Source organism: Lissotriton vulgaris, chromosome 2_1 (genome assembly GCF_964263255.1).
Source record: "Lissotriton vulgaris chromosome 2_1, aLisVul1.2, whole genome shotgun sequence".
Lineage (NCBI taxonomy): Eukaryota > Metazoa > Chordata > Amphibia > Caudata > Salamandridae > Lissotriton > Lissotriton vulgaris.
Window position 1 is genome coordinate 846,496,516 of NC_141687.1, and position 12,655 is coordinate 846,509,170.

Below are 12,655 nucleotides of genomic sequence, written 5' to 3' on the forward strand. Positions count from 1 at the left end.
AATGCATAAAAGTAGCGTAATGAGGAGAAATACCTATATTTCGCCTCGTTTTTTCTTCTTTCTATGTGTGCTGCATTTTGTAGCACACAAAGACAGAGGAAAAGGCCATCAATGATTGTTTTTGTGGAGGAAGGTGCCCCTTCCTGAACAAAAACAATCAACCCTGCAACTCAGGCAACCGTGTACCATGGTGGAAGAGTGGCTGCATTGGTGCTAGAGGAGCACAGAGGAAAGCACAGGGATGCATCGTATTGTTGTAAATAAATAAATATGACGCATTTCTGCACTTTTGTAATGGTGCATCTAGGCGCAGAAGATGGCCTGCAGCGCTGCATCATTATCTTGTAAATATGCCCCTGTATTCGCATTTTGAATGCAATTCTATAGACATTTTGTGTAATTATGTAAAGTTAGTCTATGCAAATTTCATACACCGACACTCTCCACTTTTAAACAATACGTGTTCTTGTTATCCAACTCAATGGAAGTAGTTGCTTGATCTTTTCTGGATGAAAGACCGAATCAATCTTGTGTGGATTTGAATCTGTGACATTGAGTTTTGCACAGACCTCTGCAGTGGTCACTCAAACCACTGACTTTTCTCACCACCGTCAGTTAAACCCCAAGGTGGTTTGAGCCTTTGCCGGTTGAACGCTGTTGCTGCCAGAGAGGAGTAGGAGTCCTGAACTGAATCCACCCTATTGCTGCTTAGCCCTCCCGCCTCCTGTCTCGCGCTGCCCGACTCCATTACCAGCTGGGAGTACGAGGTGGCCGAGTGGAGTGTGGTTGAGGGAACTACATTACCCAGGAGGCCGAGCGGCGCACGCCGCGTCATCCGCGTCACCAGCGCGCCTGGAGGCGCTCAAATTGCGCATCACCCCGGTCGAGAGGGGGAACCTTTGCCGGTTGAACGCTGTTGCTGCCAGAGAGGAGTAGGAGTCCTGAACTGAATCCACCCTATTGCTGCTTAGCCCTCCCGCCTCCTGTCTCGCGCTGCCCGACTCCATTACCAGCTGGGAGTACGAGGTGGCCGAGTGGAGTGTGGTTGAGGGAACTACATTACCCAGGAGGCTGAGCGGCGCACGCCGCGTCATCCGCGTCACCAGCGCGCCTGGAGGCGCTCAAATTGCGCATCACCCCGGTCGAGAGGGGGAACCTTTGCCGGTTGAACGCTGTTGCTGCCAGAGAGGAGTAGGAGTCCTGAACTGAATCCACCCTATTGCTGCTTAGCCCTCCCGCCTCCTGTCTCGCGCTGCCCGACTCCATTACCAGCTGGGAGTACGAGGTGGCCGAGTGGAGTGTGGTTGAGGGAACTACATTACCCAGGAGGCCGAGCGGCGCACGCCGCGTCATCCGCGTCACCAGCGCGCCTGGAGGCGCTCAAATTGCTCATCACCCCGGTCGAGAGGGGGAACCTTTGCCGGTTGAACGCTGTTGCTGCCAGAGAGGAGTAGGAGTCCTGAACTGAATCCACCCTATTGCTGCTTAGCCCTCCCGCCTCCTGTCTCGCGCTGCCCGACTCCATTACCAGCTGGGAGTACGAGGTGGCCGAGTGGAGTGTGGTTGAGGGAACTACATTACCCAGGAGGCCGAGCGGCGCACGCCGCGTCATCCGCGTCACCAGCGCGCCTGGAGGCGCTCAAATTGCGCATCACCCCGGTCGAGAGGGGGAACCTTTGCCGGTTGAACGCTGTTGCTGCCAGAGAGGAGTAGGAGTCCTGAACTGAATCCACCCTATTGCTGCTTAGCCCTCCCGCCTCCTGTCTCGCGCTGCCCGACTCCATTACCAGCTGGGAGTACGAGGTGGCCGAGTGGAGTGTGGTTGAGGGAACTACATTACCCAGGAGGCCGAGCGGCGCACGCCGCGTCATCCGCGTCACCAGCGCGCCTGGAGGCGCTCAAATTGCGCATCACCCCCGTCTCGCGGGACGCCGGGCGAAGCCCGGGCCAAGGGCGGGCCCGTTTTAGCCCGTTCTAGACAGTGAGAGACTGGACTGGGCCATCCCTCTTACTCCCACCCTCTAAATCGAACTGTGGCAAGGTAATACACTTTCATATCTACAGTGTAATTGGACTATTATTGCTACATATTTTTAGGGCTTCGCTGCTAATCATTGTGTGATCACTATGTCAAAACAAAAAACGCCTGTCACCCCGGCTAATACAATGCACAATTACCTGGTCCAGGTAGTGACAAAAATTAATAATAATCGGAGGTCCTCCCTGGGCATGGGGGATTCGCCACCTTGTGCTCAAATCAATCAATCAGGGGTGTCTCAGTCTGTCACTGATGATCTCATTGCCATCGACCCTATTGAAGACCCAAATGAGCACTCAGCAATTAATGTTTCTATAGCCTCTACGGACCAACAACTTGACCCCTTTACAGATTTGATTAACTTAGAAGACCAAGATAAATCTGTAACAATTGAGGAGTCAGTTATAGAGAGCAATACCCCCCCAACACCGGTCCCCGCTCCAAGAGTCAAAAAGGGGATTACCAAGGTGCCACCTAGAAGAGGCGGCCTACGCTCTTGTAAAAACAAACCTGTAACCCCATCTAGACGAGCAAAGAAAAAGATAGAGGACGGGATAAGGGAGGAAGAGCATGAAAATGAAGAAGGGGAGGACACCCTCTTAAATAAGCTTATGGGTACATTAGAGTCCAAACTATTAGGATTAATGAAACCCCTCATATCAAAAGTTGACCAATTAGCTAATAAGGTCAACAAGCTAGAGTCCCTGTTAAGGAAAACCAACGAGGGGGTGGGGGAAATATCAAATTTAGTAGTATCCAAATTTGAACAAATGGAGACTGCGGGAAAATCACTCGGGGTGAACATGAATATTGGCCTACAAGCTCCATCAGAGCAAGTCCAACAAGCCAGCCCTAGGAACGATAATACCCCTGACATGGCCCTAGTTCCAGATGCAGCCCAACTAGTGGGCAACGGCATCCCTGAGATCCTAAACACAGAAACTGCCCCAGTTGAACTAATTGTTGAAGCCTCGCCCCTTATTTTAGTACTAGCAAACACACCCATGCTGAAAACAGGACAGATCGAGTCTCCAGATTCCTTAAGAAACAAGGCTCTCCAGTGGCTTAGTAGTAATATGCATATATCTCCCTGGGGCAAGGAAAAATTATCTGACGATCTGCTTACAGCAAGAAGGGTTAGGTGGATAGGTACTAAGGCGAAGAAATTTCAAGGGGATTGTGTGGTCTTGAACTTCAAGGGCCCTGAGGTCCTGCCTGATGTCCTACGGAACATCCTCCCCCCACAACGTAGGACAGCTGAAATAGTTCCACTGACACTGGATTTCTTCTATAGCAGAAGAGGTCTAGTAGCCAAACCGAGTATATTAAGAACAAAATGGACAGTTGTGGGAAATAGAAGGGCCAGGTCCAATCCAGTATGTGAGTGGGGGCTAAACTTGGACAACCAATATTCTGTGTTAACTGACTTAAATGAGTGTGATTGACTCGCATGTGTCTCCCCTGTCACCCTAGATATGCAGTTGGGCCAAGGATATGTTAAGACTTCCATGTTAGACGAATCTACACTAGCCCCAGATGTATTTCGTACTTCCCTTTCAGAGGAAGAAAATAGAGTCCAGGTGGAACAGGAAAGAACATTGGAGGAAATTGAGATGCCACCAACATTGAGTAAAAATGTAATACTAGGAGTAGATCCTGCAGAAACATTAAATATTCCTGATATAGTTCAGACACACCCCCAAAAGGCTAAACCGCAATTATCAATTATTTCATGGAACATAGCTGGAATTATTAATAAACTAAATATCCCAGACTGGGTCGACTTTATTAACCAGTACGACATTATCATGTTCCAAGAAACCTGGTCGCTTACACCAATTTTTAGGCAAGGGTATTTGAACTTTTTCGTCCCGGCAATAAGAAATCGAGTGGGACGTCCCTCGGGGGGCCTGTTAATTTGGGTACGCCAAACTTTGAATTGTTCGGTTAAGCAAAGGTCTATACCCTCTAACGACATTTTGGCACTTGATATCACCTGGCAAAATGGTCAACAGCTAGCCCTGTTCAATCTTTTTTCAAGGGGAGTTGCCAGGGGTAAACCATCAGAGACCCTAACGTGCCTCGAGAATAATATTGAACAGCTACCAGACCCTACCCATATAATAATAGGCGGGGATTTTAATACTACCTTTGAACCCTTGGGTGAGGAGGATAAAATCCTGGCCGAAGATGAGGATACCAAGTGGGGAATTCCCCAACTAGATATCCCTGTAATTAGGAAATGGAGCACGGTAGCAATACAACTGAAAAGTTTTTGTCTTTCAAGAGGACTTAGAGCAGCAAATGGTCGGGCAGTGTCAGATTCTATGGGGAAAAATACCTTTGATAATGGTCGATCGGCCAGTAGGATAGACCATATACTCCTGGATGTAAGGGTCTGGGATAAATTGGTAGATATGGAAGTGAAGGAAAAGATTGAAAGTGATCACAATCCATTGTGCCTGACACTACATACCTACCACGATAAACCCGAGCACCCTAGAGAGGATCATATGGTTACACAGGACCTAGTAAGTTCAAATAACTCCCGACACTTGAAGTGGAGTATGCTCCTAGAAGATATTGCTAAAATAGAGACTCTAAAGAAAGTAGTGGTGGGCGAAGTTGCCAAGATTAAGTCCCATTATGGCCAGACTGATTTTAATGACTATATGATGGCCGCCCATGAGACACTTTTTTCCATAATCCAAAGTTTTTTTCGTAAAAAAACTTCCACAAATAAAACGAAGAAAACACAAGAAATTAGAGGGTGGTATGATAAGAGCTATAGGGCAGCACGAGACAACCTTAGCAGGGAACTAAGATCAGGGAGGCCAGAAGCAGTAAGGCTGGCGAGAAACCAGTATAGACAGGTTCAAAAATTAGCTAAGAAGCGTTGGGATGAGGATTGCTGGCAAGAACTCAAGGAGGTATGTACCTCCAAGGACTCTAAGCGCTTCTGGGCTTCAGTAAAATGGGCAAAGGGTGGCATAGCACCCCAGCCTGCTAATAATGTCGCAAAGAACAGTTGGATAGAATACTTTCAACCACAGTATGCTTGTAACCCCATGTTTAATAATGTTAGTCTTCCTCCACAAGTTTACTATAAAGCACCAATATTTGTTGAGAGGGATGTGAGTATTGTACTGGATTGTGTAGCAGGGGGGAAAGCCCCAGGCATGGATGGAATTCCGGCTGATATTTTCCTATCTGACCGGAAGTCCTGGTGCAGCTACTTTACAATGTTGGCCAATGCAGTGGCTATGGGAGGGAAAGTGCCTGCCTCATGGAAGGGAGCCGAAATAATTCCCATATATAAAAAAGGCGACCGGTCCCTGGCTAAAAACTACAGACCCATTAGTTTGATCGATACAGCTCAAAAGCTAATGGGCCGACTAGTACAAAATAAACTGCAGCAATGGATCGACGAAAATAACATCCTGTCATCTTATCAAGCTGGGTTCAGGCCCCTAACTAGTAGCGTCGACCAAGTCCTCCATTTTCTAACAATTTATTGGAGAAATGTCACCTTGAAGAAGGGGACATTGTATGCAGTTTTTGTAGATTTAAAAGCCGCGTTCGACCTGGTCCCCAGGGAAAAACTCTGGCAGACCTTGGCGGACGCAGGCTTAAACCAGGAATTGCTCACACTCCTTGTTCGCCTACATGAAAACAATTTTGCTAGGATACGATGGGGCAAACAAGGAGATGTAACTGATCCCTTCCCGGTCGAACGTGGGGTGAGGCAAGGGTGTGTCCTTGCGCCAACCCTCTTCTCTATTTATATAAATGGTATCGTTAAACATCTAGAGAAGATTGCCAGTGACGCCCCTGTAATAGCCGGCTCTCGTGTGCCAGTCCTCATGTTTGCGGACGACACACTATTACTTTCCCGCACCCCCAGTGGGTTACAAAAAGTAGTTGATGCCTTTGGTGTATATTGTGATGAAAGGGGCCTAGAATTAAACACCACTAAAACGAAATTCATGTGCCTCAATCAGCAGTCCTCTTTTAAGGGTGTAATAAAATACAAAGGAACACCACTAGAAAGAGTGGACTCTTTTTCATACCTAGGTATCACTCTGCAAGAAAACATGAGCTGGAAGCATCACATAACCACAACCCTACTAAAATTTAGACAGCTAGCAGGTGCCATCTCGTTAAAACACCGAACCTCACTGACAAAGCCTGTAAACTGTGTGATGGAAATTTATTCTATGAAAGTCCTGGGGGCTTGTTTATATGGTTCTGAACTATGGGGTTTCTCAAACTTGAGCGAACTGGGCCGAGCTGAAAATAGGTTCCTAAGAGGGATCGTAATGGTCCCCCAAAGCACACCAACAATTCCGTTAAAACTAGACCTGGGTAGAAAATCAGTTGTGGATATAGCGAGGCTTCGGCCCCTCCTATATTGGAGACGAATTATGGTGACCCCAGAATTAGGCCACTATGCAGCAGCATTGATGGATGTCATCAAATTCGATCGTTTTCATACTATCCCATGGTTAAGGGAGTTGCGGGGACTACTTATAAAATTGAAATTGGACTATCTATGGGACAACAAAGACCTAGCTTGCTTCCCTACTAAGGAAAAGCTAAAAGATCTGTACTGGGAAATGGTATATTTTACAATGTTTAGTGACAGCACAAGCGTAAATCTAACATCTCGCTTTTTAAATATAAAAATGTACCCCTCATATGAACCTTTTTGGGACCTAATTGAAAAACCATATGACAGAAAACTTTATTTTCAATTTCGCATTGGTACATTACCTTTGAATGCGTACAAGAAGCATTGGTCCCAGGCATGGGATGAACATTGTCACCATTGTAATGAAGAAACTGAACACATCTCCCATTTCTTGTTTTGTTGTCCACTGTATTTGTCCCCCAGACGTAAGTGGCTAAAACCGGTGTGCTTAAAGTTGGGAACAAGAAGCCAATCTGAAGCCCTTAGGATACTTGAAACAGACTGTACAACATTATATGTGGTTGGTGTAGCAAAATTTTTGGCCTGGTCGTGGCTAATCCGTACCCGATCACTAACGGCTATTGTATTATAATGAAATTATGTATATCCTTAATCTGTCTTTTTGCGACATAGATTATTGTTCTTTGTTTTTTAACTTACGGAATGTGACCTTTTAAACTGTAATAATGTGTTCTAATTTCTATGTACTTTTTACTATGTATTATTCGACATTTAATGTTTAATATGTATTTTTAGAAGTATTTTTATAAGTAGTATTTATTGTATAGGGCTAGGTGAATGCTTTTATGACAAATGTCGAATAAAGCTTATAAATTGGTTTGAGCCTTTTTTGTAAACAGCCACTAGGATCTAAAGCCTCCAGGTGAGTACCTTTGGTATAATATGTTGAGGCCCATGACTTGACTTGAAACGAAAATCACCCCGAGCAAAAAGGTTCAAACCAGCCCTGCCTAGAAGGGGCATGGTGAGTCATGCAGCTCATCCTGCTCGGAAAGCAGCCCCTTAGCAAGCAGCTTACCAGCAGTGGCACCTACCATGTACAGAGGGTGTGGCCAATCCTGTGGGCAGGGAACCACACACTCTCATTGACCAGATGCCCAGTTGTGACTCTTGTCTTAGCATCTGAGTTTAAAGCTGTTAAATGTGCTTTTAAAAACGTGCTTTTTTTTCATTTCAAAAAGGTTGAGTGATCGCTTGAGGAATTTATTGTCTATAGCAATTTAACAACGATGTGGGTGAATATGCCCCCAAACTATAAACTGCTATTGTACCACCTCTACCTTTAAAATGTTTAGAGTCCTCTAGTCTGAAAGACATCAACAGGTTCTACAACGTCGCAAGGGCCCAGTCCAGCATTCTGGAATGCGCTTCTGCTACAGCTAGTGCCCAGCCAAAACCATGCAAAAAGAACAATTGATGAATGCTGAACAATATCAAGCATTCACCCCAGTACACAGATCTGGGCCTAAATCCATTGCGTTTGTTGCTCCCTATGCCGTTCCGTTCCAGATTTGGGTACCTTGCTCGCCGTGTCACTGGATTCAAGCTAGCCTGGCTGATGAGGGGTGTTACCCTGAAACTGGTCCCAGGATGCTTGTTTCCGGTCCAGGGAGGACCCAGCGTGGCAGATCAGGCTGGACTGTTCCCAAGAGGAGCAGGGTCAAGAATGCTTTGCATATGGCTGGGTCCAAACTGGGGTGGCATGGTGAGCAAAAGAACGATGAATTTAACCCAGATCTCTTGACTGGGGGTGAATGTTTGATTCATTTTGCATTCCGTCCATCATTTGCTGCCGCAGCAGCCCACACCACAAGCATGTCTAGAAGAACAGCAGGGCCTGTGGTTACAGGGTCTAATTGACTGAGAACCCTTATTGTGCGGTAGAGCCCTGACCCACAGCACTTTTGATACATTTCGCTTAGAAACCACCAACTTGCATTCATGGGATGCTGATTGAATTGATAGCTCTCAAGTATCCCCATGCAATGAGTGACATCATCAGCCATTCCTGCACTTCTAGTTTGCTGGGACCTGCGAGAGAATATTTTGTAAGGGAAAACCTGGAGCTACTTGTCCACTTAAAGAAAGTGCGGCTAACCAAAAAGTGAAGACTGGCTAAATGTGTCACCCCTAACATAGGACCAGTGGGTCAGTGCAAAGTCTAGGTCCCCAGCCCTTCTCCGGTGCCAGGGTCTCCGCAAGGGGCAGGTGTGCGCGGGGCCCAGGTTAGTTGCACGTGTACCTTTGGAACCCACAACATCAAAGAGATGCATTCCCTCGCTGCCCACCGCCCCTGGAAACAACAAAAGACTTCAAAGCATTCCCCTGTTCCCCCTTTGAAGGAAGGCCTCAAAGAAAAAAACATAATCAGTTAAGTCACGTTCCTTCGTTCCAATGCCCCTCCCCCGAAAAGGTCTTACTTACACGTGAGACATGGTGCTTGTGTCCGCTCGGGGGGTGCAGCGGGGCCCGGAAGAGCTGTGGGCGGTGGGGGCTGTGTTCGAAGGGGGTAAGCAAGCCAGCTACATTACCAACAGCTGGATACAGAGGGCCTCGTCTGGACGCTTCCTGTACCCAATTATCCCAGTGGCTTTGTGAGGTGTTCCCTCGAGGTTCACCCAAACCTCCTCTCAGCAGAATCCTGGCGCAGATGTGCTGCCTGTTTCCGCTGCATGTGATCCTGGTGCCATCTCTTTTAGCACCTCTGGCTACTCTTGCTCCTGGCCTTGCTGCCCTGACTCGCTGAAAGCATGACTAGAAACGTGTCATCCCTGCTCTTATCACACAGGCGGGGGATGCTTCTGCCCCTGCTCACACTATCCCAGTCCAAGCCTTACTGACTCTTTGAGAGTAATTCTCACCCTTTTGCCCCTGCTCTCAGCCCACTGCCGAGCCCTTCTTGGGGTTGCCTGAACTCTATTGCCCTGCGCCTCTGTCCCCTCCCCCACGCGGGGCAGTTAACCAGCCTTGTGGTACTTTATGCTAGCACTGCTGCATCTACTGCCCTCAACCACTGCACTATTGGGGCAGCGTGGGGCTGTTAGTGTCGCCCTGTCCCCTATCAGTAATGCTTTGCGGGGCGTTCTTGTCGGTTGGTTACAGCTGTCCTGCTCTCCCCAAACCCTGGCACTGGGGTGTAGTGGGGAGTGAGTGTTTGTTGCTCCTAACGCCTCCCTATACTTGACGCAATTTCAGCTCTTCCTGCCTCCTCTGCTGCCTCGAGTCCCTGCCCCTCTGCAGTGCTGCTGCCAGTGCCCCCCTTCTCCCCCGAGGCCCCCCACCGATCCAGAGCCCCGTGTCTGCCGCTCCGTGCGCCCGCTCCTCGCTGCTCTCCTCGCCTCTCGCCGCGTCCCCTCCCTTGGATACAGTGTTTGTGAACCGGCCGGTCCCTAGTGACGCCGGGAGCACCTGCCCTCCGTGCAGCCCATTTCGGCAGTGATCTTTGTCTTTCGCTCTCACCACACTGGCTGTGTGTCTCGCCGTCCTGTCTGTAACTTGCCCCTCGCCTGCTGCTCTCTCTGTCTGTTTCACCTTACTGGCCGTTTCTCTCCTCCCTGCCTGTGTCTCGCCTCTCGAACTGTCTTTGAACGCACTGTTCGTGTTTCTCCTCAATGCCTCTGTTTAACCTTGCCTAATGCCTATTACCCTCACTGCCTATATCGCACCTTCCCTCCCGCGTCTTACTTTCATGCCTTTGTCTCATTTTTCTGCTTATTCTACTCTGCCTCACCTCTCCGTCAGTGCCTCACCCGGCTCTGCCCTTCTCACACCTCACTGACTGGACTCACCTTCCTGTCTCTGGCTCTGTCACATCTACCTCTTTGCTTCTGACTTCACCACCTGACCACCTCCGTCGTCTCTGTCTTGTCTTACTGTAGGTCTCAACCCCTCGTTGTTCTCACATTCCTGTCTGCGTTTCACCCCCTTTAACATCATTTCCACTGACCCAGTTCACTTCTTGATCGCTTTTTCTCTGTCTGTGTGGCACCCTCCAGACATTGTCTCCACTCACTGCCTGGTCTCACCCCCTTGCTTGTGAGTCCCTTCTCTGCCTGCACATCACCGCAGGGGCTGCCTAGGCCTCCCGGGCAGCGTCTAACTCCCTGACTGTGCTCCTCCTCTCTGTCTGTACCTCTCCTCTCTGTCTGTGCCTCTCCTCTCTGTCTGTACCTCTCCTCTCTGTCTGTGCCTCTCCTCTCTGTCTGTACCTCTCTTCTCTGTCCGTGACTCACCTCTCTGTCTGCTTCACCTCACAGCCTGCTTCTTATCTGACTGCCTGGTCTCACCTTCCATCTGTGTCTCACCTTTCTGACCATGCCTCACTTCGCTGCCAGTGTTTCACCTTACTGCCTTGCTCACCTCATGCCATTGTCTGTCTCACCTCATTGTCTGTGCCTCACCTCATTGTCTGTTACTCACCTCATTGTCTGTGTCTCACCTCATTGCCTGTGTCGCACCTCATTGTCTGTATCTCACTGCATTCTATTGTCTGTGTCTCACCTCATTGTCTGTGTCTCACCTCATGCCATTGTCTGTGTCTCACTGCATTCCATTGTCTGTCTCACCTCATGCCATTGTCTGTCTCACCTCATGCCATTGTCTGTCTCACCTCATGCCATTGTCTGTGTCTCACCTCATTGTCTGTCTCACCTCATTGTCTGTGTCTCACCTCATTGTCTGTGTCTCACCTCATTGTCTGTCTCACCTCATTGTCTGTCTCACCTCATTGTCTGTGCCTCAGCTCATTGTCTGTGTCTCACCTCATGCCATTGCCCGTGTCTCACCTTATTGTCTGTGTCTCATCTCATTGTCTATGTCTCATCTCATTGTCTGTGTCTCACCTCATTGTCTATGTCTCATCTCATTGTCTGTGTCTCACCTCATTGTCTGTGTCTCACCTCATTGCCTGTGTCTCTCCTCATTGTCTGTGTCTCACCTACCTGTCCATGGTTCTCCTCACCGAGTGGTCTGAAGTCTCAGGCTGGTCTCACCTCTGTATCTGTGTCTCACGTATATTGCATTGCCACTCCTGGCCTGGTCTCACCTCCATGCCTTTGCCTCACCACCTTCCACTGTCTCACCTCTTTATCTGCATCTCAACACCATGTCAATGCCTAACCTCACTGCCTAGTCTCCGCTTACTGCTCTGATTCACCTCATGGCCTTTGTCTCATCTGCCCACCCCTGTCTCGCCTCAATTCCAGTTCTCACCTCTCTGTCTTTGTCTCCAGTAACTGCCTTGTCTGACATACTTTAAAAAAGAAAAAATATTGTCTTTATTGCCTTTTTACATGTACAGACAAAGAGAATAAAATGCATCAACAATTTACCGGTGCAGCATTATCACCAATACACATTTGTGAAACACAGTCCGTGAGATGCTGAGACCGGGCGGTCCTTGTTCTCTCTGGCTGTCTCTTGCACCACAGGCAGGCCCAATGTCTCTCTGTATCCCGCGTCTCTGTCATTGTCCTACCTCACTTGCTGGTCTCGCTTCTCCACCTGTATCTTACCTCTGACTCACCTCACTGCCTGGTCCACTCTCACCTTCTTGAGGGTATCACCTCTCTGTCTTGGGCTTAGCAGTTTTTCTTAAACTCTCATTAAGAAAGATTAATAACAAGCATTTGCAATGCAATACGTCTCGTAGTTGTGAGAGTTCGAGCTTTTGGCATTGTAAATGGCAATGTATTTTATTTACTTGTTGGTTTTTAAAACATAAATAAAAGGCATTGTCATTTACAATGCCAATAGCTTCTGTTTGGGTTGATTCTGTGAATTTTATACCAGTGGCCCGTGTTTATTATTAAACTGCACTTCAAATTTCGATTTTTTAAAAATATATTGGTAAATATTTTTTTTAACTAATATGTTTCTGCTTTCCTCGAAATATCACTTGCCTAATGGGGCGTTTCTGTGCAACCTTGTGTTGTCTTTTTCACGCTATGAACAGTATCGTTGTCTTCCAAATGTTTGGCACACACCACATAATTAGTGCGAACCGTGTGGGAATATTTTGATTTCACATTTTTTGTCCCAGTTCTTCTGTTTGAGCCACTGACACATGTTGTTCCAGTAAAGATGTCTCGAGACATGCAGCAAATGTAAACACTCCCACCCTTTCT

At 47.9% G+C, this 12,655-nt stretch overlaps 1 protein-coding gene across 1 annotated transcript in view; it reads right to left on the minus strand.

Annotated features, from left to right (window-relative positions):
- DRC11 (dynein regulatory complex subunit 11) overlaps positions 1 to 9,879 on the minus strand; it is a 931,905-nt gene extending 922,026 nt beyond the window's left edge. The window contains exon 1 of the mRNA XM_086956298.1: positions 8,955 to 9,879. Coding sequence (XP_086812424.1) covers positions 8,955 to 8,965 — 11 coding nt within the window. The 5' untranslated portion in view covers positions 8,966 to 9,879. The remainder of the gene's footprint in view (positions 1 to 8,954) is intronic.
- Between the last annotated feature and the right edge of the window lie 2,776 nt (positions 9,880 to 12,655).